We start from the raw sequence: 27,935 nt of genomic DNA, 5'->3' as shown, positions 1-27,935 counted from the left end.
GAGACGGTAGGTACAGAAATGTGAACAAAAAATTGATTGGATAAAGTACATCTCTAAGCACCAGAGGTGTAACTTTGCTCATTGAATCTCTCCTTTTAGGAACAAATGCTATGGACATAGGATCCTTAAGAACTTCCGGAAAATGAACTTCCGGTTTCCAGTGCGTGCATGCTCATGGGGCAGCTCTTCTTCCAGTTTCTGGCATGCATGTACACAGGACGGTCAGCTGGCCGGCACGCATACGCGCACCAGAAACCAGACCTTTGTGGCATGCACAAAGGTCAGCTGATCATTGCATGCACGCCAGAAATCCGGGAGAGGCCAACATGACTGGTAGATGTCATAGTGAAAAATGCAGCTTCATAGAGATGATGTACGGAGGTAGAGACACAAAGTCGATGCCCATTGCAACAATCATTTAATAATAGTGGTGACAGTACCGTGTTGTGGCCTGCCGCGCAGCCAGCAACTGGCAGCAGAATCGGACAGTGAGGAGGTTGGGGCGGAACATGGGCCCGTCCTGGGGGCGGAGGGAAGCTCAGGCAAGGCTCTGCATCGGAGTCAGAGAGGGAGTTAGACAGCTGTTAGGCAGAGGAACAACTGGAGCCTGTTCCCAGTGTGTGCATAAACAGAGGTGCCAGAAGACAAGAACAACTAAGAACAGGGTTGACCTAAGAGTAAAGCCACACCTTGGAGGTGATTGGCCCCTCCCATAGGAAACAAAGAGGAGCGAATGGGGAGTGGGCTTTTGCAGGAAACCATTCATTCATTCAGTGGTGTCAAGAGTGGAAAGTTCTGTTTGTGACTATAAGACTCTGTGTCAAGTTTTGCCTTGCCCTGTGTTTGGAAACTAGTTATCTTGCAGTGCTCCAAACGAGATTAGGTGCGTGTGGATAAACATTCCTTTGAAAGACTGTTTGCTAAAGCCTTGCTGACTGTGAATGAACGTGAATCGTGTAAATACAAGAGGCTTTGTCAGGACCAAGACTTTGCTTCTTGTTTTCTAAGGAAGCCATACTGGTTAGAGTAAGTCTCTTGTGCTATCTATCGAATGCGTAAACCGTTGAAAGATATCTTGAAGCCGACAGATACCAAAGTTGATTGGAAGTCACGAAGTCTTTCCAGGGCCTAGCAAACAATTGCCAGGAAAGTGCAGTCAATGTCTAAGGGTGCTGGAAGCTCTAGCGTAGCTGAAAAACTTGTAGCAGAGGTTTAATAAAAAACACACAATAAATCCTGAGCGACTTTTGATCTTGCAACGAATATACGCCAGGTGATCACAAAGAGAAGGGCCTTCAGTGCACAGTGGATGGTCTTTAGCCTGAGAAAACAGAGAAGAGAAAAAGAGGAGCTGAAATATCAATGCTAAGATAGTTCACAAAACAACACAGATCAACCAAAACCTGGACTATAGAGAGTGATGGAATATCAATAACAGGACAAAATAATAGAATAACAGAATTGGAAGGGACCTTGGAGGTCAATTAGTCCAACACCCGCTTAAGGAGAAAAGAGTATACCATTCTGGACAAATGGCTGTCCAAACTCTTCTTGAAAACCTCCAGCGGTGGGCGCAACTGCAACTTCTAGGGCAGGGGTATCAAACTCGATTTCATTGAGGGCTGCATCAGGGTTATGGTTTATTTCAGGGGCGGGGGGCAGAGGTGGGTTCCTACCAGTTCACACCTATTCGGTAGAACCGGTTCGTCAAATCTATCGAACTGGTTAGAAGAGGTTCCACCAGTGGACCCGGAAAGCAGGCCACACCTACAGAAGAGGCTCCAAAATTTTTTTGAAACCCACCACTGGTCCTTGGATATGATTATTCTACACTATCATGCTCATATTGTAAAACTCAGTGTCTCTGTGAAAGGTAAGGATGACTACTGTGTTTGTGGTGCAATCAGAACATTGCGTGTGTTGAAGTTGTTTTAACGCAAACCAAAGATGCCTTTTAAAAACAAGTTTACATCCTATTCTTATGCATGCCAGTGCTGTGTGTGAGGTAATTTAAGGTGGTTCTGACAAGTGTCGTCGGCATCTTCATATCCGGTCACATGGGCGGCAAGCCACTCCCATCCAGTTACATGGGCGGCAAGCCACTCCCACAAAGGAGGCCACACCCACAGAGTAGGTTCGAACAATTTTTGAAACCCACCACTGGCGGGGGAGTGTGCAAAGGTGGGCATGGCCAGCTCAACATCACTTGTGTTGGAGGCGCCTGTGGTGGCCTGAGCACTCTGCCAGTGAAAACAGGCTCCAGAGCTCCATTTTCAGCTGCGATGACCTCCTGCAGCTCTCGGTCAGTGAAAATGAAGCTCCGTTTCTGCTGGCAGTGGCACTGTGGGCTGATCCTTCACTGTTTCCAAGTGGCCCAGTGGGCCAGATCTAAGCACCCCAAAGGCCAGATCTGGCCCCTGGGCCTCCTTGCGTTTGATGTGTTCTAGAGACAAGTGGTTCCACTGATTAATTATTCTCACTCAAATTTCTTCTTATTCTAGGTTGGATCTCTCCTTGGTAGTTTTCCACCAGTTACGTCTTATCCTGCCCTCAGAGATTTTGGGGAAAAGATTGATCCTCTACTCTCTTGTGACAACTTCTCCAAGATTGGAAGACTGCTATCATGTCACCCCAATCCTTCTCTTCATTAGGCTAGACATTCCCAATTCCTGCAACTGTTCTTCATATGTTTTAGCCTCCGGCTCCCTCATCAGAAGCAGAAAAAGAGAAGCATCCACATTTCACACCTCTGCTTTGTGGTGACTAAACAATTTAATTCACTGAAAGCATCTGCTTTCGGGTGAGGAAAGTTAACACAGAAGATGGTATATGCCTTACTTTCTGATCGTCCCAAAGGTGCTTTTTCAAGAGGCAACTGGACTTTCTGGGTTTGTCATCCGAGAAGCTTCTTCAGCTCTGACTGGATGGTGGGGAATGGAAGGATCCAGTCCATCCAGTCAGAGTTGAAGTTTAGTGAATGAGAAGCAAAACGTCGTCAAAGAAAAACCGAAAAGTCCAGTTGCCTCTTGAAAAAAGCATTTTGGGACAGCCATGAAACTGGATGACTGAGAATCTTTATGGACACTTACATTCTAATATGCTGTTGGGCCGCAGGAATTCCAGCCATGTCTTCCTTCAGCAGATATTTCTTAGTTCCCAAGTAGTAATTTTGTATGTATTCTGACCAATTCACTTGACAAACATCAAAGGAGAATAACTGGAATAAAATGGAGAAGAGAATATCGAAGAAGGGTGGAAGGGCTATTTCATTCTTTTTTTTTTAATAAACATTTTTTAAAAATTTTACTAAACAAACAACACACAAAATGATCATCTTACATTACATCTTGTAGAAAGTGTGTCAATGGTTACAATTAGCTTTCGTGCATGTCTTCCAGAATCATTACTTACATTCATATCGAGTATCAAAGTTCTTAATGAGTCTTACTTTCAACATATGATAGTTCTCATTTAACTGAAATTGTTTTAATGTCCTTTTGCCTAGAATAATCCCTAGTTTAAAAAAAAACACAGCCACCTAATGGCATTTCATTAATTATTACAAAGTCATCCAATAGCCTTAAACCTTTATAACACATTCTAAACAAAAGTTAGTTGACAAAATCTGAGCCCTTTCCTCCCCTCAAATCACTGTTTACAATTTGTGTCCACGTTCCTTTTATTATGATAGTACATGCATGTATCATTAACTGTATCCCTTATCCTTATCATTCCATTGTTAGTTGTTACAATTAATAATGGTTAACAAAAATCCTTTACTGTTATATCTATTTTCTTCTCATCAAACCAACTATATGATGTTGTGCCCTGCAAGTGGCCAGAGGAGTTGGTGGCAGACTCAGACAGTGGGGAGGTTGGGGAGGAACCTGGGCCAGTCCTGGAGTCTGGGGAAGGCTCTGACGAGGGCTCCGTGTCGGAGGCAGAGAGGGGGCCATCCGACATTTATCAGCTGCCTTTGGAATTGGAGATCAGTGGAGCAGAAGAACAGTGGAGCCTGTTCCTGATGTGTGCATGGGCAGAGCTGCCAGGAGAAGGGAACAGTTAAAGAACAGATTGGGGAGTAAAGGCACAGGTGGAAGGTGAATGGCCCCTCCCATAGGGAATAAAGAGGAGTGAAAGGGGAGGGGAGTTTGCAGGAGACAATTTGTCCATTTAATTAGTGTGAAGATTTGTTTGTGACTCTCCGAGACTCCTTGCCAAGTATTTTCTTGTTACAGCCATTGTGTTTGGAAGATGTCAGCCTGGCAGCTCTCCAAGCCTGATAAGGTCTGTGGTTGTAAATTCACCCTTGAAATTTGCTGGATGTGAATGAGAGGAATTCACATTAGCTTAATTAAAAAAAAGAGTTTTGTTGGGACAAGGAGTCTGCTTCGTGATTTTGTGATGCCTAGGTCAGAACATTTGCTTTACGCTGAATATTACATGAAATGACTTCTGAATAATAAATTTAGCTTTGGAGGAGAAAATTCTCATTAATCTCGCTGATCCCACTAACCAGGACAGGACTCTAGGCTTTGGGTATCCCTCATTTTTCATATCTGAGACTAGCAAAGATAAGTGAAAAATGTGGGGCGGGGAGTGAAAATAAGTGAAAAAAATGGTTAGGCAGATGCCGAGGACTTCCACTTGATTATTTTCTTAATTTTCTTTTGCTCGCTGAATTGTCAGTGAAGGAGAGGCTGTATGTAGCTGTCCATTTCCTCAATTAGATGTTTGTTTGTTACAAAAAAAAAATTCAATGTGCCCTAGTCCTTAACTCTAGAACTGTCTCCCTTTATCTACCATATTTCCACACAGGAAATGTGTCCAGATAAGATAATTCTACTTTATAAAGCTACTGTCAACTCTACGTGTTGTCATGGGGACAGAATGAGTGGGAGTGCATTCCATGGATACTGCCAGATGGAATGGTATCTCAGATTACTGCTGCTGGATTGGGAGAGGTGTATCTATTGGGTAGCGTGATTTATGACACAGACTGAGGTGAGGGGGGAACAGGTAAACTTCAGAAGCAAATAAAACAAAGCAAAGATTTGACTGCGAACAAATCTTGCCTAATTAAGCTATCAATAAATCACTGGTTTTTGTATTAAAACATTGGTTCGAATATTATGAATCAATTATGGTATTGTTAGGAAACTTGACAGCTACATTAGCAGAGTTTTGTGAGCCTGAAATACCGTTCTCCTTTTTTCTATTTTTATAGGCCAAAAAAACTGAGGAGGGTCTTTTCTGAACCTCTTGCCTCACCCATTTTCCAGCTGGGGGCTACGTTGCCTCTTATCTGACCATTCTCTAAGCAACATCTCTTCAAATGCATCTCCCAAGGTCTTTCCCACACATCATTACATGGACTGACCACTTCCACAGGGCTCTGAGAAAGGAATTTGTCCTTTCGGAAAGCAACTAGAATCTACCCTGAATAGACATTTTAAATATCCATGAGGATGTATGGTTCAGTAAAATATTCAGGACTGGGAGAGACATGGGAACAAAGTCAGCCAATGAATAGGCATAGCAACTAAGTCAGCCAATGGGAGCTTAAACAGATCTGAGTCTGTGCAGAGAATTGAAACAGAAACTTAAGCAGGCTGTTGCTCTGAGTAAACTAGCAGTCTGTCTGGGCTTCCTGCTGAAATGGAACTAACTGCTTGTGTTTGCTGTAACTCTCCTGCCTTGGGTTTACTTGGAAGAACCACCTGTTGGTATTGTACATTTATTCATCTATTCTTATATATAAAGAAGTTAATGAATCCAGCTGAATCATTTATCTGTGTGGGTGTTCTGGATTTGATTGTATGCAACAAACTCTCTCATTACGTTTTTGTCTTTTGATTGAGCTTTTCATCAACATGTTTGTATTGTCGGAGCTCCAATCCCAGGAATGACTGGTAAAAATTCAAGGCGACTCATGGCCTTTTCCAAGCGAGTAAAAAGCTTCCTCATCCTGAAAGACAGAATAGAAACATATGAAACATCTGGGGTTCTAGCATCCTATGTCAAAACAACTGGGCAGGGGATCATTTGAAAAGTTCTTGGTGCCACAATCCTCTAGGACAGGGGTCCCAACCTTTTCTATACCCTGCATCCCTAGAATGCTTCTGATATATTCTCGATATATATATTTAGGCATACCAGGTGCCTTGACAAAACATCTAATCATTCCCCTGGCTCAGCTGATAAGGGAGGAGCTTGTGGCTTAGAGGTTAATATAACTGCCTAACATGTAAAATAGCCCAAGTTCAAATCCCAGGAAGGGTATGGTTAGCTTTGAAACTTCTAAACCCAGGTTTTTGCACCCCTGGAATATTGTCTCATTACCGGCCGGGGGTGGGGGGGGAGGTTGACCCGCCAGCAGCCAGCAGAGCTGGCAGCAGGGTCAGACAGTAAGGAGGTTGGGGAGGAACATGGGCCAGTCCTGGGGGCTGAGGAAAGCTCAAGTGAGGGATCTGCGTTGGAGGCAGAAGGGAGCTAGACAGCAGTGAGAGAGGAACTTCTGGAGCCTGTTCCCAATGTACGCATGTGCAGTGCTGCCAGAAGACAAGAACAACTAAGAAACCAGGGTCGACTTGGGAGTAAAGCTGAACCTTGGAGGTGATTGGCCCCTCCCATAGGAAACAAAGGAGGAGTGAATGGGAAGGGAGCTTTTGCAGGAAACAATTCATTCCTTCAGTCATTTCAGGGGTGGAAAGTTCTCTTTGTGACTATAAGAGACTCTGTGGCAAGTGTTGCCTTGCCCTGTGTTTGGAAACTAGTTATCCGGTAGCTTTCCAAATGAGATAAGGTTTGTGTGGATAAACATTCCTCTGAAAGACTGTTTGCCAAGCCTTGCTGACTGTGAATAAAAGGAATTCAGAGTCATGTAAATAAAAGAGATTTTGCCTCTTGCTTTTTTAAGGAGGTTTTTAAGGGGGTGAGAGCATCCCTGATTAGGAACCTCTACTCTGGGATCTAAGGTGGGTTATCCTCTATTACAGGGGTCCCCAATTCCCAGTCTGTGGATTGGTATCAGTCTACAGCATACCAGATACCGATCCGTGCAACAAGCAAAGCCCCATCCATGTAGGATGTAGGCAGCACACGAAACACTCTCTCACGGAACCGGTCCATGGTGCCCAAAGGTTTGGTGGCCGCTACTCTACTAGGCTCTACCCAAGGCTTGGATGACTTTCCCTGAGACATCCACAGATCCCATTCTGATGGTACTTCTGGGAATGCCAGGAAGTCTTGTTTCTTGAAGACTGCCTCCATTGGCTCCTACAGATTAATTTAATTACTTGTGGGTTTTTTTTTTAATTTACAACAATTTCCGTTGTTTATCAGCTGTTGGGGGAATTATTATCCTATATTTGTGAGATTCTTGGAGTGGTCTAGAGGTGGAGTTCTCCCCTCACAATCAGAAGGCGTGATTCTCCCAGGGAGTGGTAGGTATTTCTCTCTCTGGGCGCAATGAGTAAATATCAGCGGTGGACTCTGAATTGGTGACAGGAAAGGCATCTGGCCAGTAAATACTCAGCTCTATTCAGTTCAGGGGTGGGCAGCTGGGGGTTCACAGGGTTTGGGAGAACTTCTAGCTACGATTCTGTGCAGTTCAGAGAACCCCCAAATCCCACTCCTAGCTGGCCCGCCCACCCCGCCCCTCCCAGGAGTCCCCACACAGCCCATTTTGTATGCAGGTAAGTGTAGGGTATGCACAGAGGATGAGGGAGGGTGAAAAGCGGGCCTACCAGAAGTTCAGGAAGGCCAGAAACGGGCTTGTGGAAAGCCTCTGGAGCCCAGGGAGGGCAAAAAGCAAACCTCCCCCCCCGCATGGTGCAGGAGGCTGACTAGGCCACACCCACAATGGCCAAGCCCACCCCAACCAGGCAGAGAACCCCTTGCTAAAATTTTTGCAATCCACTCCTGATTCAGTTGCCCTGACTCCACCCCAATGCAAGGTATTTACGGGGTCATTACAAGACAAACCCCCACCTTAACATTGCATGTAATAACTGCAGCAAGAATCATATATGTACAAAACTGGAAAGACAAAATTTAAACCCACAGAAGAAAATGTGATAAAACAAATTTTTAGAATGCGCTGAAATGGACAGACTTACAAAAGAATAAAAGGCAAAGAGGAATCTGAGTATTACTTAGTATGGAATCTATGGTACAAATGGCTAGAGGAAAGGGGCAAAGGATAAGGAAGCATTAAAGGGAATAAAAGATTTAAGAAATTAAAAAATAGTCATAAAGCCGGATAATTAATAAGAGGGAGGGGGAAATGTAAGATAGATTGTATATAAAATGGTACAGAATAATAGTTACAAGAGAAATATATGTACATAGAATGATATAAGATGTACTGTATGGAAATAAGTCCATTGAAAGAGTAATATGTATAGAAGAAATATAAGAATAAGTTACCATATGAGTAGATGAAAAATGTGTACATATATACACCATAGATACCATATTTTTCAGAGTATAAGATGCATCGGAGTATAAGACGTACTGGAGTATAAGACGTACGAAGATTTTGAAGAGGCAATTTTTTAAAAAGGTTTTGCAGACCTCCCAAAAATGGCCCGTTTTTTGTGAAAACGGGCCTGTTTTTCATCAAAAAAGGGCATGCATAGCCTTTAGGATGCTTATAGAATACTCCTGCGGCTGGGGGAATGAGCAAAAACCGGCCATTTTTTGTCCTCCCCAGCCCCTAGGAGAACTCTGGAAGCCTCCTAAGGTTATGCATGGCCATTTTTGCAAAAGGCGGGGGGGTCGGGAGGCCAAAAAATGCTATATTCAATGTATAAGACACACCCAGATTTTCACTCTCTTTTTTGAGGGAAAAAGGTGCGTCTTATACTCTGAAAAATACGGTACATAAAGGTATACATGTACAGATAAAAAAGTATAATGGAAGCTTAATGATGTGGAAATGTTGCAAGATGATATTTGTGTTTAAAAAAAAGGAGAAAAAACTTTAATAAAAACATTTTTAAAAAGACAAAAAAAAGTATTTGTAAATATAGCAATCAACAAAGCTGCATGCCAGTCTGATCCTTTTTCTAATAAATCCCCACAGCTGTCAAATTGATGGAGAAGGTAAGTCCTCCATGGGAAAAAAATGTCTTCTGAGAGCCTTCTCTGTGGCTGCTCCGACCCTCTGGAACGAACTCCCCGTGGAGATTCGTACCCTCACCACCCTCCAGGCCTTCCGCATAGCCCTTAAAACCTGGCTGTTCCGACAGGCCTGGGGCTAAAGACTCGCTGCCCCACTACGAATGGTATGATTGTGTGCTTTTAACTATGTATGGTTTTTGTTTTTGTTACTCTGTTTGTATTCCCTTCCCTTTTTGAGTTGTGAGCCGCCCTGAGTCCCTTCAGGGAAAAGGGCGGCATACAAATAAATTAAACCTAACCTAACCTAACCTTAAGGGCGCTTCCCTAAAACTGTTATCTGTACTATTTTGGAACTGTCCCCAGGGACGTGCAGTCAGGGGAGGCAGGGGAGGCAGAGCCCACCACTGTCATCATGAAAAGAAAAACAAATGTAAAAGGAAAAAAAGAGCTGAGGTCAGGCTGATCTAGTTGATGCCAGAGTCACCATGGATGACTCTGCTTAATGCTTAACTGTTTAAAAAAGCCTCTAAAAAAGCACCCTGTACAGGAGGTGGCAGGAGAATGACGTGCCTCATCTAGTCTGACTTTTTTGATCACTCAAGCAGAGTTAAGCAAGGGTTAAAAGCCAAAAAATTCCTGACGTAGATGATGGTGACTCTGGCAGCAACTAGCTTAGCCTGACCTCAGCTTTTGCCTTTTTCCTTTTACATTTTTTTTTCTTTTCATGATGACAGGCAAGAGCAGAGTTGAAATCCTCTCTGAAACCGCTGGAAAAGGTACGTGTGGGTCGGAGGGAGGGGAGGAATTCAAACTTCACCCTCCTGGTGCAACTTTGTGTTTGTGTGTGTTTGAGAGAGGGGGGAGGGAGGGAGAGAGGGAGGAAGGAGGGGAAGGGAGAAGAAAAGGAAAAAGAAAGAAGGAAACTTATTTAGCAAAGGAGAAAAACAAATGCTGTCGCTTTAAATCGGAAATGAGCATGCCTGGCTGTGGAATTCTGGGACTTGAAGTCCACAAGTCTAAAAAAATTGCTGCCTCACCAGCCATAAACCTCACCGCATGTCCCCTATACCCTACAATGTAGACACAAACTCACCGTGGCTTCTTTCCAATCAGCTGCAGGTAGAGGTCGCAGAGAAAAGCAGGAATGGTGTGACAGACAAACGTCCAGTACTGATGGATCAAATGGCTGGAGGTCATGGTGGCATTTGGTATTCGGAAGGGTTTCTCCACTGGGTTTTTTTCAAACATGTGCTTCATATGGATTACTGCAAAAATTGTAGAAAACAGATACTGTTTCTGGTGAGGTAATGACATGGAAAAAAAACGACAATGGATGGAAATGTGAATGGAAGCTTTCAAGAAGAGACTGGACTGCCATCTATCAGAAATGGTGTAGGGCAGAGGTGGGTTCCTACCAGTTCACACCTATTCGGTAGAACTGGTTCGTCAAATCTACCGAACCGGTTAGAAGAGGTTCCACCAGTGGACCCGGAAAGCAGGCCACACCTACAGAAGAGGTTCCAAAAATTTTTGAAACCCACCACTGACACACACACACACACACACACACACACACTCTCTCTCTCTCTCACACACACACAGAGAAAGAGAAAGTAAGGAAGAAAGAAATAAAGAAAAAGAAAGAAAAAGTGAGAGCGAGATGAAAGAAAAAAGGAAAAAGGGACAGAGAGACAAGGAAGGAAGAAAGAGGAAAAAAATAAAGAAAAAAAAAAAGAAAAAAGAAAAAAGAAAAAGAAAGAAAAAGTGAGCGAGATGAAAGAAAAAGGAAAAGGGACAGAGACAAAAGGAGAGAGAGTGAGTGATGAGTGAGTGAGTGAGAGAGAGAGAGAGAGAGAGAGAGAGAGAGAGAAAGAAAACACATGGCTGTCAAGCCACTCCCACCAGGTCACATGGCCGGTAAGCCACTCCCACAAAGGAGGCCACACCCACAGAGTAGGTTCAAAATTTTTTGAAACTCACCACTGGTGTAGGGTCTCCTGCTTGGATGGGGGTGGGGTGGGGTTGGACTAGACCTACAAGGTCCCTTCCAACTCTGTTAATCTGTCCCAGATCTTGAGATTTGGAAAGGTAAGACAAGAAAGCATCATCTCTGCCCCCTTTGTTAGAAAGAAAGCTCACCTATTTCTCCCCAATATAATGGTTGAGGCTCCCCGAGGTACAGTTGTAAATCAGGGGCGATTTGGTCTGAAAAATAATGGAAATAAAGACAACTCAGCATTCAGACAATACACCAAATGTATTAAATATGTTATTTGCTATAGTGGTGCATATAAGTGGGATTTATATATTGTACATCCACCATTATAGCAGAATCAGAAGCGTTTGCCAAAGCAGGTTAAAAGGGACAGAGGATTGATTAAAGCCTCACCATACTGGAACTTAACACATAACACACCCAAAAAGGGACATGCTATTCAACCCAGCCGCTCTTCTTTTGATATTACTCCTCCCTACAAGTCCCTCTTCCAGATATGAAATCATTTTTCTGTTTGGTCTGTATCAGGCCCAACAAGGGAGTGATCAGTAGATCACATTCAGATCCCAGTGATGAAGTGCACCAATGTTCAAGTGATCCAGTCTTTGCTCGACTCAAGCTTTGTTCTTTTTTCCTTGAGGTTTTGAACCCAGAGCTCCCCTCCTTGCAATGCCTTTCTCTAACACACCATTTTACAACGCCTTGGTAAGGCCACACCTGGAATACTGCATCCAGTTCTGGTCGCCACGATGTAAAAAAGGTGTGGAGACTCTAGAAAGAGTGCAGAGAAGAGCAACGAAGAGGATTAGGGGACTGGAGGCTAAAACATATGAAGAACGGTTGCAGGAACTGGGTATGTCTAGTTTAATGAAAAGAAGGACTAGGGAAGATATGATAGCAGTGTTCCAATATCTCAGGGGTTGCCACAAAGAAGGGGGAGTCAAGCTATTCTCCAAAGCATCTGAGGGCAGGACAAGAAGCAATGGATGGAAACTAATCAAGGAGAGAAGCAACTTAAACTGAGGAGAATTCCCCGGCAGTTAGAACAATTAATCAGTGGAGCACTTGCCTACAGAAGTTGTGAATGCCCCAACACTGGAAGTCTTTAAGAAGATGTTGGATAGCCATTTGTCTGACGTGGTGTAGGGTTTCCTGCCTAGGCAGGGGTTGGACTAGAAGACCTCCAAGGTCCCTTCCAACTCTGCTATTGTATTGTAAGAATAGAGACAGTGAGGACAATTAACCAGTGGAACAACTTGCCTCCAACACTGGAAGTTTTTAAGAAGAGATTGGACAACGATTTGTCTGAAGTGGTGTGGGGTTACCTGCCTTAGCCGGGGGTTGGACTAGAAGACCTTCAAGTTCCCTTCCAAGTCTGTTATTCTATTCTATCCTATTTCATCCTTCTAAAAGAGGAGTGGGTGTTAACTTTCTACAACTGTTTATAAACAGCCTTGGATCATAAGGACAAATATTCAACTAGCTATTTTTTTCTTGACCAAACAAATATTTCTCCAAAGGGCTGCAGCCTAGAATTCCCAAACCAGCTTGATTTAGAGTTCCTGTCTGAGCAGGGGGTTGGACTAGAAGACCTCCAAGGTCCCTTCCAACCCTGTTATTCTACTCTACTCTACTCTACTCTATTATCTATTCTACTCTACTCTACTCTATTATCTACTCTACTCTACTCTACTCTACTCTACTCTACTCTACTCTATTATCTATTCTACTCTACTCTACTCTATTATCTATTCTACTCTACTCTACTCTACTCTACTCTACTCTATTATCTATTCTACTCTACTCTACTCTACTCTCTATTCTACTCTACTCTACTCTATTATCTATTCTACTCTACTCTACTCTATTATCTACTCTACTCTACTCTATTATCTATTCTACTCTACTCTACTCTATTATCTACTCTACTCTACTCTACTCTACTCTACTCTACTCTACACTCTATTCTTTAAAAAAAGTTTCTTTTAAAGCCATCAGAGTCCATGAAAGTTTGGGTTTTTTTGGCAGGCTTTGAATACAAATTGAACCAAAGAAGAATTTAGCCTTCCTCTTCCTTGTGGTGATTCCTGCCCTTGATGTTAGTACTGAGCTGCTGAAATCATGCTGTCTATGAACTCTCTATAACATGGCAGTGTTCACCTGTTCCCAGGAAAGAAACCCCAACAATGAAGATTGCAGATGTGCTGGTTCTTTCACAAGGCAGGGGGCAGAAGCCAACACTAAGGAGTTGTGTGAATGCACCACGGCCAGTAGGAGGCAATGTTGGACTTTCAGAAGCTTTAAAGACCTGGATGAGGATATGAGGAATCAGCAGCTTTGGCAGCTCCTGAAAAACCTGCAACCTTGGGGGGAAAAAAACATTCTTCTTCAATGGCTTATCTCTTGCTCAAGAAAGAGGCCCCAACCTGTGAACTGCAGTGTACCAGCCAGCGGCGATGGTTAAGTTGATAGCCAGGTCTACTGGGATAACATCAGCTACTGCACCTGGATTGCATTTCACACTCCGTAAAATCCCTTTTGCAATCTAGAAAAAGGGAAGACATTAATGAATACATATAATTTTATTTCCTTACTTAGCATATCCCAAGATGCCTTTCTCTCTCTCTCTTTTTTAAAAAAAAATATTTTATTAAGCTCTTTTCAACATTAAAAAAAAAACAAAAGACAAATTCCCATTCGTTAGAGCCAGTCCGTATCAGTATGGTTGATATGATTCGTATTTACATAAGCTCTATTTCTATATTCTCTAATATATTCCATGTTGTATAATATATCATACATGTCATACAAATTTCAAGAGGAAAAAATGGACTTTCTGGGTTTTTTAATAAAGTTTTTTTTTTCGTAACAAATAACCACATGTATACTATTACATAACCAACATTATATTATATTGTTAATATTTACATCAATTCATCTTGCCATCATTCCCAAAAAATGATTATTGGCTCTTCTGCTCTCCATACACCATATTGTACCCTATCCATCACTTTCTTCTCCTTCTCTCCTCCCCCTCATCCCCTCCTTTTTTCCCTCTGTTGTCCTTCTCTACTTCCCCTTCCTCTCTCCTTCTCCCTCTCTCCTGCCACTCCCTACCTCCTTTCTTCCCTCTGTCATCCTTCTTTTCTCCTTCTCCCTCTCTCCTCCCCCTCCCTCCCTTCCTTTCTCCTTCTCCCTCTCTCCTCCCCCTCCCTACCTCCTTTCTTCCCTCTGTTGTCCTTCTTTTCCTCTACTTCCCCTTCCTCTCTCCTTCTCCCTCTCTCCTCCCCCTCCCTCCCTCCTTTCTTTCCTCTGTCGCCCTTCTCTACTTCCCCTTCCTATCTCCTTCTCCCCCTCTCTCTCCTTTCCACTCCTTCTTTCTCTCCTCCTCTTCCTCCCCTGCCCTCTCTCCTATCCCTCTCTTCTTCCCTTACCTCTCTCCTCTACTTCCCACTCTTCATCTCATTTACTTGGTGTATTTCAGCCTCTGAGCAAGCTCCATTTTATGTTGACGGAATTTATAATTCCTCTTCAATATACATATTTAATTTTAACATATATATTCCTCCTTTTTTAAAAGAAAAAAAGTATACATATATAGTAATTATATTTTAAAACCCCCCCCCCAAAAAAAAAACTATTTTGGCAGAGATGTAGACCTGGTTATTATTCCCAGCTATTCTCATTATTATATTTATATAGTTATGCATCTTTATATGCTCCAAATTTGTAGTTCTGTCTTTATAATCTCAATAATTTTCCATTATAAGTATATTTCATGTTTCCTCTTTCCTGTTTTTTTTTTTTTTTTGAAGGCATTTCGCTTCTCATCCAAGAACCTGGAGGAGTTTTGTGCATTGATTCTTGTGATTTCTTCCTTTTGCTGACCTAAGATTCAGAAGACCTGAATGTTATTTTCATCTCTACTTACCGCAACTAATGAGCCGCTTATGTTATTGTAGTTATCAATCCAACCCTGAAAAGCAAAACATAGAAAAACTGTAGCATTGACTACTTTGATTAAAGAAAAGAACATACGTGCTTTTGTTGCCAGATGGAAACCAATTCTGAACTTCATGCTTGATGTGGAGAACAATGAAATGCTGACTTCGGGTTTTACCAGTTACCATATTTTTCAGAGTATGAGGCACCTTTTTCCCTCAAAAAAGAGGCTGAAAATCTGGGCGCATCTTATACACCGAAGACAGCATTTTTTGCCTCCCAAAAACCTACCCCCTTCACCAAAATGGCCATGCAGAGCCTTTAAGAGGCTTCCAGAGTACTCCTGGGGGCTGGGGAGGGCAGAAATGAGCGAAAAATGAGCTGTTTTTGCTCAATTCTGCTCCCCCAGCCCCCAGGAGCACTCTATAAGCCTCCTAAAGACTCTGAAGGGTCAATTTGTTTGACAAAAATTGGCCCAGTTTTTGCTCTTTTTGGCTCCCCCCCCCCCCCCCCCCGGGAGCACTCTACAAGCTTCCTAAAGGCTATGCAGGCCCTTTAAAAAAACAGGTCTGTTTTGGGGAGTTCTGCAGAGGGCAAAAAACTTTTTTTAAATTTGCCTCTTCAAAATCTTGGTGCGTCTTATACTCCGGTGCGTCTTATATTCCACAAAATATGATAGATTGATAGATCCTTACAGAAATGGCTTGTTCGTATTATTATGGCGAAGTAAAAAGTTGTGATTTGATGTTAATGCCTTATTTTACTGTAACAGAGAGAGTCGGAAGTCAATGCTTCTTTTTCTTTTCCCCTATCTGTTATGGCCCATCAGACTCTGACGATGAGGAGGTTGGACCAGTTCTGGAGTCTGAGGAAGGCTCTGCATCAGACGCAGAGATAGAGCCAGGGCCGTCCCACATTTCCCAGGCATCGGAAAGGCAGCTGCCTTTGGAGGCTGAGATGAGTGAGGAGGAAGAACGTCTGGGGCCTGTTCCAGATGCACATATGCGCAGAGCAGTTAGGAGAGGAGAACAATGGAGGACAAGGAGTCAACTCAGGAAGCAAAGCATATGTGGACACTGAATGGCCCCTCCCTGGCTGGGGAATAAATAGAAGGAAAGGGGGAGTGGTTGTCGTAGGAGACAACAGTTCATATTTCTGAAGATTTTGCTCATTGTGTTTCGGGCCACAAAGATTGCTTGCCAGCCTTTCGGCTGGGAGCACATGGCCTTGCAATTATCTCGAGCAACTGATAAAGTCTGTTACTGCAGTTTACTCATTGCAGGACTGTTGCTTGGACTTTTCAGTGGTGAATGCCATTAATTCACAAGAAATAAATAAAGACAAGGATTCTCTTTCTTGCTTCTGCTAAAAGCTGGGTCAGAACACTCTCTTTCCTCACTTCTCTTCCCCAACTGCTTTTCTATTTACTTTTTTTGTATTTTATGATACTTTATAACTCAATAAAAATGTTAAAGCATGGGAAAAACTGTAGCATTAGCACATCTCATTTCAGCTTGCTAAATTGGGATTGGGGAGGGAGGCACACTACTTTCAAAATTGGGAATCACGATTCTCATGCAGGATTTTGCTGCTCATAGAATTATTGAGAAAATGTTACAAGCACAATACTAATATTTGTTAAGGGCTAACAAACCAGAAAGAAAATTGGTTGTAACAAGGAGACATGAATTCTGCCCAAACTTGGAAACTAATATGGAAGTTATCAGATTTCTTTCTCCATGAATTTTCGTGAAGGGACCTAAACTTCAAGCTAGTCTCTCAGTAGAAAAAAAAATTGACTGTTCCCGGCAGGGACGTGCAGTCACTAGAGGCAGGGGAAAGCGTGGCCTCACCAGTCATGAGGAAAAGGAATTTAAAGAATTTTTTTTTAAATAATTAAAGCCAAGGTAGTTGCTACCAGATTTACAGTGACTTGGAACAGTGCTTTGTGTTAACCATAGGAGGAGGCCAGAGAAATAGAGGCCTCCTGTGCATAAGGAATTTTTCGCCTTTTAAGAGATAACCAAGGGTTAAAATGCGAAGAATTTCTTATGCAAATGAGGCACGTATTCTCTTGCCTCCTGTAGAGGGCATTTTTAGAGGCTTTTTAGAGTTCTCGGGGAGCAACTAGCTCAGTCTCTGGCCTTTCATGAGGGGAGGGCAGGGCAGGGAGAAGCAGAGTTGAAATCGTCTCTGAATAGCTGGAAAAGGTGCGTGTGTGGGGAGGGGGGGAGGAATTCAAAAGTTTGATCGGAAGTCAGCAGGGGAAGGGGGGGTATGGCAGAGGAGCTGCTTTCAAGCTTTTGGAAAATATATCCAATGCTGTCGCTTTAAATCGGAACTGAGCATGCCTGGCTGTGGAATTCTGGGAGTTGAAGTCCACAAGTCTAAAACGTGCTTCACCAGGCCTAAAGCTGACCGCAACGTCACTGGTTCCCGGCCAACATCTGAATTTCTTAGATTAAACTAGCAATTTTCATGGAAAAAAAAAAGATAATTGGCTGAAATATTTATTTTATTTTATTGTCAGTAGTACATTCATAAATGGGAAAGATGAAAGATAAATTTATGAGCATTACTACCCAGGGCTGTTTCCAGGGCGGTCCCAGAGCCAGATCTAAGCACCGCGCAGGCCGGCTCCGACCCACGGGCCTTGAGTTTGATCTATAATCTAAGTCTTGAGAATGAGGTCCACCTCACTGGAGTTCTTTTGGAATTATGTGACCATATTCGGCGACTTCAGCTGGTCCAGAATGCGGCCGCGCGAGCGATCGTGGGTGCACCTCGATTCACCCACGTAACACCTATCCTCCGCGAGCTGCACTGGCTGCCTGTTGATCTCCGGGTGCGCTTCAAGGTGCTACTTGTCACCTACAAAGCCCTTCGTGGTATTGGATCTGGGTACTTGAGAGACCGCCTACTGCCAATCACCTCCACTAGACCGATAAGATCGCATAGATTAGGCCTCCTCCGAATTCCATCAGCCAGCCAGTGTCGACTGGCAACTACCCGGAGGAGAGCCTTCTCGGTGGCTGCTCCGACCCTCTGGAACGAACTCCCCGTGGAGATCAGGACCCTCACCACCCTCCAGACCTTCCGCACTGCCCTTAAAATCTGGCTATCCCAGCAGGCCTGGGGTTAAAGACTCTAACCCCTACTCGAATTGTATGACTGTTGAGTTCTTAAATGATGTTGTTTCTTTATGTTGTAAATTGTTTGTCCTCCCCCCCCCCCCTTTGAACTGTGAGCCGCCCTGAGTCCCCCCAGGGAAAAGGGCGGCATACAAATAAAGTGAAAACTAAACTAAACTAAAAAAAAAAAAGATGGCCTCCAAATCATGAGGTACCACGATAAAAACCCATCCAGGTTCACTCCCTCTGCTTTAGAGCTCATTGATGAAGGCTTCCCTCCTGCAGGTTTGAAGGTTTGAAGGTTTTATTCGACTTGTATGCCGCCATATTCCTGAGGGACTCAGGGCGGCTAACAAAACCAGGGAGGGGGAAGGACAATACAAAAAGGAAAACCACAAAAAACAAACAACAGTACAAAACAATCTAAAAGGTCTCAACACACATACCCATTCGAGTAGGGGATGGGACTCAGCAGCCCCAGGCCTGCTGGAACAGCCAGGTCTTGATGGCTTTTCGGAAAGCCTGAAGGGTGGTGAGGATCTGAATCTCCACGGGGAGATCGTTCCAAAGGGACGGAGCAGCCACAGAGAAGGCCCTCCTCCGAGTGCAGGAGAATGGCATTCTTGTTTACAGGGAACGGTTTCCAAATCAACCCTTTTACTCGATGTTCGACAAGAAGCAAACACTGGTAGAGCAAACCTACTTACCGGGAAGGGCTCCTGCCAACTAGCCCCCACGATGGAGGGTCGAATGATGGCAACATTCAAGTCCCCTTTCTCCTGCTGGATCAGATGTTCAGTCAGAGCTTTGGAGAAAGTGTATGTGTTAGGCCAGTCTCCAATCAAATTGGGGGTGATCGCTTCGGTGAGGGGCTCATCCATACACCTAAGGGGATGTTTTTTGAAAAAAGAATTAACAGTAAAAGATACGCATGAGGAGAAAAACATTGTCCTTACATATTTTTATACACGTTTTTCTGGAAAAGCTCTATGGGGGACACATCCATCACCTAAGATGTGATATACCTGTTGTGGCCCGCCAGTGGCTGCGGAGCTGGCCGCTGAATCGGATAGTGAGGAGGTTGGGGAGGAACATGGGCCAGTCCTGGAGTCTGGGGAAGGCTCTGATGAGGCTCTGCTTTGGAGGCAGAGAGGGGGCCAGAGCCATCTGGAAGTTATGTGCTGCCTCCGGAGCTTCTGGAGCCTGACATCAGCGAGGCAGAGGAACAGGGGGGAGCCTATTCCCAGGGCATGCATGCACAGAGCTGCCAGAAGGTACCTTTCACCCTGGCTCAGTTGATAAGGAGAAGAAGTCTGTGGCTTAGTGGTTAACACATGTGCCTAAGATGCAATACAGCACAGGTTCGATTCCCAGTAAGGGTATGGCTAGCTGATGAGAGCTAAATAGCTTGAAATAGATCTATACTAGTCTCCCTTTATTTATTTATCAGCACAAATACAACAAATATATATATATATATATATAGATAGATAGATAGATAGATAGATAGATAGATAGATAGATAGATGATATAGATATAGATATAGATATAGATATAGATATAGATATAGATATAGATATAGATATAGATATATAGATATATAGATATAGATATATAGATATAGATATAAGGGTATATGGATATATGGATATGATATAAGGATATAAGGATATAAAGATATAAGGATATAAGGATATATAGAGATAGAGATAGAGATAGAGATAGAGATAGAGATAGAGATAGAGATAGAGATAGAGAGATATAGACATAGACATAGACATAGATATAGATATAGATATATAGATATATAAACCTACACGGGAAAAGATCCGAATACACCAAAACCTGCATACCTGTACCCATGAAAATCTACGAAAACACACCCACCCACCCACACACACACACACAATTCATATTAATATCTAATATAATATCTAATATAATATCTAATAGCAATAGCAATAGCAGTAGACTTATATACCGCTTCATAGGCCTTTCAGGCCTCTCTAAGCGGTTTACAGAGAGTCAGCATATTGCCCCAACAATCTGGTCCTCATTTTAACCCACCTCGGAAGGATGGAAGGCTGAGTCAACCCTGAGCCGATGAGATTTGAACCGCTGAACTGCTGATCTAGCAGTAGCCTGCAGTGCTGCATTTAACCACTGCTCCACCTTGGCTCTTGAGTTTGATGGCTCATCACAAGAGACCATCCAGGCAGAAACCCAATATTTTTACTGTTGCCTTTTTGTTACATTTTGTTGTATTTGTGCTGATAAATAAATAAAGGGAGACTAGTATAGATCTATTTCAAGCTATTTAGCTCTCATCAGCTAGCCATACCCTTACTGGGATTTGAACCAAATATATATATTTAGAGCTATCTGGGGTGGTTTTCACTTACCTTCCCTACTGGTTCACAAATGTGCACACATGTGCATGCACTTTCCACACATGTGCTTTGCTTGCTCATGTGCCATACACACATCTGCCTGGTTACAAAAACATAGAGCTGGGGTGGGTGGGAAGGCCCACCTGCAATTTACACTACCGATTCAGGCGAACCGGTCAGAAGTGGCTGAAGACCACCTCTGGAGCTATCCATGGGAGCGGGAAGCAGTTGTCCTAATATCTTTTCATATGCATATCCTTGTAAAAGTTAAATTTCTATTACATGGCTTAGCTTCCTTTATACAACTAAGTAGACGTAAATAAGCAGAAATGGCTGCAGGTGAAGAAGAACAGAGAATTCGGTGCAATGTATGTAAGTGTTTTAATGGTTTTGATTTTGATATATTCAAAAGAAACCAAAAGCGAAAACTAAAAGAAGAGAAAGACATGGGGAATATGTTCACAATGTCACATGTGTGCACTGGAATTGTACAATAAATCCGTGACCCGTCAAAACCGCGGTCCACAAAAGCGCGATCGACGAAAGCGCGCATTTGACGTCATCACAGCGCGATGAAAAAAATTAAAAATTGAGATAAAAATTAAATTAAAGCAAGCCGATTCACATAAAGGTAAGGGTTAGGTTTAGGGTTAGGTTAAGGGTTAGGGTTAGGTTTAGAGCATTAGGGTTACGTTTAGCGTTAGGTTAAGGGTTGGTGTTAGGTTTAGCATTAGGTTAACGGTTAGGTTTAGGGTTAGATTTAGGGTTAGGTTTGGGGGGGTTAGGGTAAGGTTTTCGCTTTATTTTTACATTTTTCGATCACAGCGCGATGTTTTCGTCGTGCTGTGATGACGTCAAATGCGCGCTTTCGTCGACCGCAATTTTGTCGTCCGCGGTTTTGTGGTGGAACCCAATAAATCTTCCATTGAATGAAAATCATATTTCATTATGATCATCCATAGCTATTTTTTTTATTAAAGAGTTTTAATAGATTTTACAAATGTTTCCCCTTCCTCTTCCCTCCCTCCGCCCCAGCCCTGCCCCCCTCCAACCCTCCCTCCCCCCAACCTCCAGAGCAAAATACAGGGTATAAACATTTAACAATCATACACTGACATAAGCTAATTAACTTTAGCATCCTACCTCACTCTTGTACTTTAATTCCCCTTTTATTAAGCTAACTTTAGGGGAGTTATAGTTACAGTTATAGCTATTGAAATAGGAATAAACCCGCGATAAGAATACATTGGAAAATAACACAAACATGTGAAAATATCGTATCTCAGATCTGAGATAATGGATGTAATACATTTGTTCCCAAAAGGAACAATTGTTGGGCACAATAGAAGCTTATCCTGAAAGGAGGGTATTAATCTCCATTGAAGGGTAATAAAATTAAATTTAAAAATCAGCTTCTTTGAGTCTTGCAGTACAAGAAAACCGAAGTGCCTTCTATAAATGGAATTATATCCTGTTCTGCTGATGGCTACCTTAAATCAAAAATAATTTTCCAACTCGCCTCTAAAGAAGAAGTTAGAAATCGCTGCTAAATTTAAGACAGGGAACTCATATGCATCTCATGTTTCTCACATTGTATATGAGATTGCGGGGGGCTGATGACATCATATATCTTCTAGGCTCCCCATAGACCCCAGGGACAGAGGGAGCACTGTTTATCAGGTGATGGAGGAAAGCTATGGCATATCTAGACAGCATCCTAAAAAGCAGAGACATCACCCTGCCAACAAAAGTGTGTATAGTCAAGGCTATGGTTTTCCCAGTTGCAATGGATGGCTGTGAAAGTTGGACCATAAGGAAGGCTGAGCGCCAAAGAATGGAGGCCTTTGAACTCTGGTGCTGGAGAAGATTCCTGCGAGTCCCTTGGACTGCAAGGCGATCCAACCAGTCAGTCCTAGAGGAGATCAACCCTGACTACTCTTTAGAAGGCCAGATCCTGAAGATGAAACTCAAGTGCTTTGGCCACCTAATGAGAAGGAAGGACTCCCTGGGGAAGAGCCTCATGCTGGGAACGATGGAGGGCAAAAGAAGAAGGAGACGACGGAGAATGAGGTTGCTGGATGGAGTCACCAAAGCAGTCGGCATGAGCTTAAATGGACTCCAGAGGACAGAAAGGTATGGAGGAACATTGTTCCTCCAACCTCCAAATGGGGTTGCGATGGGTTGGACACAACTTCGCAACTAACAACAACAAAAAGACCATGGAGCCACAGTGACAGAGTGGTTAGAGTGCAGTACTGCAAGCTATTTCTGCTGACTGCTGGCTGCCTGCAATTTGGCAGTTCAAATCTCACCGGGCTCAAGGTTGACTCAGCCTTCCATGTTTCCGAGGTGGGTAAAATCAGGACCCAGATTGTTGGGGGCAAGAGGCTTACTCTGAACCACTTAGAGAGGGCTGTAAAGCACTGTGAAGTGGTATATAAGTCTATTGCTATTGAGAACTGTGGTGGCCTGAATCTGTGGTCCAAAGAGACAAGAAGGCAACACAATGGTGGTTGATGCTCTGCTGTCAGAGTATGTGTGTTTCCTCCTCCTCCATTACCATATATCAGGACAAAGCTCATTATATCATAAAATTATTGTATTTATGATTATGATCCTGATTTACTACTTATTGCTCGCATGGATACTGAGAGCTTCTGCAACAGAGACAAATTCCTTCTATGTCCAATCACACTTGGCCAATAAGGAATTATATTCTATATTGTAACAATACTCTTTGCATGAGGCATCTATGTAACTCTTGTACATTTCTGAAACTTTGCTACCACAAATCCTCTCTTTTTTGAAGAAAGTGTATAGGAGAAGACAACAGGTATTCCTTCAAACGCACTTGCAAATACATCACAACCGAGGGAGGGTTGCTTCCATTACTTACGTCAGCAGGTCCAAAAGCTTCGTTGGTTCCACAGGAACAGGATAGAAGACCTCCTCTATGTGCCTCCGATTACAGTTTGAAAAGGCCGTTGAAACGTGGATGAGAGCTTCGAGGTTCTTCATTTGGTGGGCCAGCCTCAGGAGCTGCTGGGTACCCATAACATTCAGGAGAAGAGCATCCCTGCTCAAGAAGGAACAAAAAGCTAGGATGAGGTCCTGCTGGTGTGAGGTCCTCTTGGCTCTTCTGAGAGTTGCCTCAGGAGCTTCAGAACATCTTGATGGCAAGATATCTCATGTAGTGTGGAGAAGACCACAGGTATAGTCTACATCACCTTATGAGAGATCTCTGCTAGTAGTGGAAACGACCGTGGCTTGGTACAAATTAGTTGACCAACCCCCTCCACCCACCCCCAACAAATAAAGATAACAGCATCACCTACAGTGAAGACAAAGTCCACTTTTGACTACCAGGTGAATTTAAAAGATACCTGGACCCTGACTTTTAAGGCCATTTGCTTTTTGGCAATGGGAAAATCAGAGCCTCTCCCCCATAGTTCCTAAAGAGCATATCTGTTAAGGCAATGATGATTTAGTAGCTGACCAGCTGCTGTAAGGCTGTAAACCAAGATGATGAAATGAGAATGAGTCAGCAGGGTTAAGAAGCTGTCTATATAAGGGAGGCATGTGAGGGCTTCTCTCTCTCTATCTCTCTCTATCGCTCTATCTATCATCTATCTATCTATCATCTATCTATCTATCTATCTCCATCCATCCATCCATCCATCCATCCATCCCTCTATCTATCCTCTATCTATCATCTATCTATCATCTACAGTTTGAATAGGCCGTTGAAACGTGGATGAGAGCTTCGAGGTTCTTCATCTGGTGGGCCAGCCTCAGGAGCTGCTGGGTACCCATAACATTCAGGAGAAGAGCATCCCTGCTCAAGAAGGAACAAAAAACTAGGATGAGGTCCAGCTGGTATGAGACTAAGGTCCAAATTAATCCTTTTGGCTCTTCTTTTTTTTCTTTTTTTTCCTTTCATTTTCATTTTCATACACTCACATGCATACTGCACATAGCCAACGCCATACAGCATTAAACAATAATTGCATCAATTCCTCTTTGTCAACAATGCCCCAGAAAATAGAAACCCAATATAACTCTTCCGCTCTCCATACACCTTTTTCTTCCACCATCCTCCAACTTTCTATCTTCCCTCCATCATCCCCCTCTACCCTACTTCCCCTCCCGCTCTACCACTCCTCTCTCCACATCCACTCCCCCCCTTCCTTCTCACCTTTCCCTCCCACCCTCTCTCCCATCCCTCTCTGCCCATCTTTCTTCTTTCCCACTCCTCCTCTCCTTGGTGTATTTCCGCTACATGTCAATATACTTGGCCTATCCTATTTTTAAAGAATTTTTTTTTAAAAAAGGTTAGGTTAGGTTTAATTTATTTGTATGCCGCCCTTTTCCCTGAGGGGACTCAGGGCGGCTCACAACTCAAAAGGGGAGGGGAAATACAAACAGAGTAACAAAAAAACATAAAAACATAAAAACCATACATAGTTAAAAGCACAACGATCATACCATTCAAAGTGGGGCAGCGAGTCTCTAGCCCCAGGCCTGTCGGAACAGCCAGGTTTTAAGGGCTATGCGGAAGGCCTGGAGAGTGGTGAGGGTACGAATCTCCATGGGGAGTTCGTTCCAGAGGGTCGGAGCAGCCACAGAGAAGGCTCTCCTCCGGGTAGTCGCCAGTCGACACTGGCCGGCTGATGGAATTCGGAGGAGGCCTAGTCTGTGGGATCTAATTGGTCTAGTGGAGGTAATTGGCAGTAGGCGGTCTCTCAAGTACCCAGGTCCAATACCATGAAGGGCTTTGTAGGTGACGACTAGCACCTTGAAGCGTACCCGGAGATCAACAGGCAGCCAGTGCAGCTCGCGGAGGATAGGTGTTACATGGGTGATCCGAGGCGCACCCACGATCGCTTCGCAGGCGGCTGCATTCTGGACAAGCTGAAGTATACATGTGAAGTCACATTACATTGAGATCTAACACATCTTGTTTGGCTCTTCTGAGAATGTCTTCGAGGATTGAACATCATTTCACAGAGATAAAACTGCATTGCTGGATTTAGAAATCTCTCCTCCCTGGATTGACTTCAGTAGTATCTCACGTTTCATAGAGAAGACCACAGGTGGAATCTACATCTTCTTACAAAAGGTCTCTGTTCAGCGGTGGGTTTCACATTTTGTTACTACTGGTTGGCCTCCCGCGTGCGCCTGCTATGCAGGCATGTGCACCACTTCTGCACATGTACCCAGCCTTCCCCACATGCGATTTGCTTTCTCACGCGCCTTCCGTGAAAACACCCAGCCTCAAAAACGTTCCTAAATAGGACGGTATAAAGCAGGGCCACCTGTGATTTCCACTACCAGTTCGGGCAAACCGGTCCAAACTGATCCGAACCGGCTTAATACCACCTCTGTCTCTGCTGTAAAATTGGAAATACCATGGCTTGGTTGAATTTGCAAATTGTTTAACCAAACAAAAACCAAAACAAACCCACCATCTATTGCTTTTTTCTTTGTAGTTAATTTTTCCTCTCTGAGAATGACTTCAGGAATGGCCTGAAGCTTGTGATAGCAGAGTGGTGATTTTCAACAAAACAAAGAAGAAAGGAAGGAGAACTTACTTCAGAGGCTCATCAAATCGAACCGTTGCAGCACAATGGAAGATCACATTGACCTGAGGGAGCAGCTGCTCCATGTCTTCGGAAGAGATGGCCAGGTTTGGCTGGGTGAACTCAGCACTGATGGGCTTAATCTTCTCATGGAAATTGGGCCATTCTTCCCGGACTCTATCAAACACCTAGAGTTCGAGACAATAGTCACGTAATTAATAACAAAAATGCTCCAGGTTCCTCGAATCGAAATCCACTAAGATTTAATTTATTTTATATTATTAATATGCTGGCAGATAGAGCCAAAATGACTGCTGAGCAGATATTTCAAATTTATGGGTTAATTTAAGAATATATTAGCTTTGGATATAATTTTTAAAAAATGTTTCTTACTATTAGAAATTCAGATTATATAAAGCATCACAAACAAAGAGTACAGTCACCATGTGCTTTACTGTTCAACTATATAAGGGTAACACAAACAGGAAACTCTGCTTAGAACAAAAGAGAAACAAAAGTGATGGTGAACCTTTTTCTTACAGTGTGCCAAAATTGTGTGCACGTGCACTATCGCATGCGCACGCATGCCCACTCAATCTCCCTGCCCACTGGCGCATGCGCACATGACCTGGAGCCTTCCTGAAGTCTGGGGAGGGTGAAAACAGCTTCCCCTGGACCTTTGGATTGGCAAAGAATCAGCTGGCTGGCACGTGCATGTGCGCCGGAGCTGACGGCTGGCATGCCACCAAATATAGCTCCGTGTGCCACCTGTGGCACGCATGCCATAGGTTTGCCATTCACGGTCTATACCATAGATCCAAACTTGTAAATACTGCCATCCACTGGCTGAATATTATTGTAGTTGTTGCACAGAGATGCATTCCAATAATGGATTCCAACACTTACCATATTTTTCAGAGTATAAGATGCACTGGAGTATAAGATGCACCAAAGTTTTGAAGAGGCAATTTTTAAAAAAAAGGTATTTGCACCTCTGCAAACCTCCCAAAACCAGGCCATTTTTCATGAAAATGGGCCTGTGTGTTTTCCCAAAAAAGGTAAGAATAGACTTTAAGGGTGCTCGCAGACTGCTCCTGAGGGCTGGGGGGCAAAATTGAGCAAAGAACGGCACATTTTTCACTCATTTCTGCCCTCTCCAGTCCCCAAGAGCACTCTGGAAGCCTCCTAAAGGCTATGCACAGCGATTTTGGGGAAGGGGGAGGGGTTTCGGGAGGCAAAAAAATGCTGTATTCAGTGTATAAGATGCACCCAGATTTTCAGCTTCTTCTTTGAGGGTAAAAGGTGCGTCTTATACTCCAAAAAAATACGTACTCCCTTCTGAAAATAAATATTTGGCGTTCCCTCTGAATATTTAAGTTTGATAGCAGCAGCTCCCAGCCTACCTGTCTTTACGAGTGCTGGGTGAAGTAAAACCATGGATGTCATTCAAGAAAACTCATCTTTGCCCCTATGGATAGATTTGCTTCCTCACCACAGCACCAAATGGACAAATGGCTCTGTCTGACTCAGCGAAACCCTACCAGCTGCTACCTGTTCTTCCCCACCTTTGAATGTCCTTACCTTGCATTTCAGCATATTCTCTACTCGGGTTTGTATGGAATGTCCAGCTTTGGGCCGCACACACACATAGATGGCTTTCACATCGTGGCAAGAACGGAGAAGCTTCTCGACCAAGACTTTGCCCATAAACCCTGTGACTCCTGTAACAAGGACTGACTTCCCAGCATAGTAAGCGCCAACCAAAGACAT

At 43.5% G+C, this 27,935-nt stretch overlaps 1 protein-coding gene across 1 annotated transcript; it reads right to left on the bottom strand.

The window, feature by feature from the left end:
* Positions 1–1,156: 1,156 nt before the first annotated feature.
* On the bottom strand, positions 1,157–27,935 carry LOC116511758 (fatty acyl-CoA reductase 2-like). The gene is given in 15 exon segments (XM_032221940.1): positions 1,157–1,231; positions 1,234–1,321; positions 3,090–3,217; positions 5,831–5,919; positions 5,922–5,968; positions 10,220–10,391; positions 11,266–11,292; positions 11,295–11,331; position 13,259; positions 13,549–13,667; positions 15,054–15,098; positions 18,903–19,080; positions 23,483–23,662; positions 26,178–26,353; positions 27,747–27,935. Coding segments are annotated over 15 exon segments (1,551 nt in total).

The sequence above is a fragment of the Thamnophis elegans genome, chromosome 7, assembly GCF_009769535.1.
Source record: "Thamnophis elegans isolate rThaEle1 chromosome 7, rThaEle1.pri, whole genome shotgun sequence".
NCBI classification, from domain to species: Eukaryota; Metazoa; Chordata; class Lepidosauria; order Squamata; family Colubridae; genus Thamnophis; species Thamnophis elegans.
This window is presented reverse-complemented; position numbering and strand designations above follow the sequence as displayed.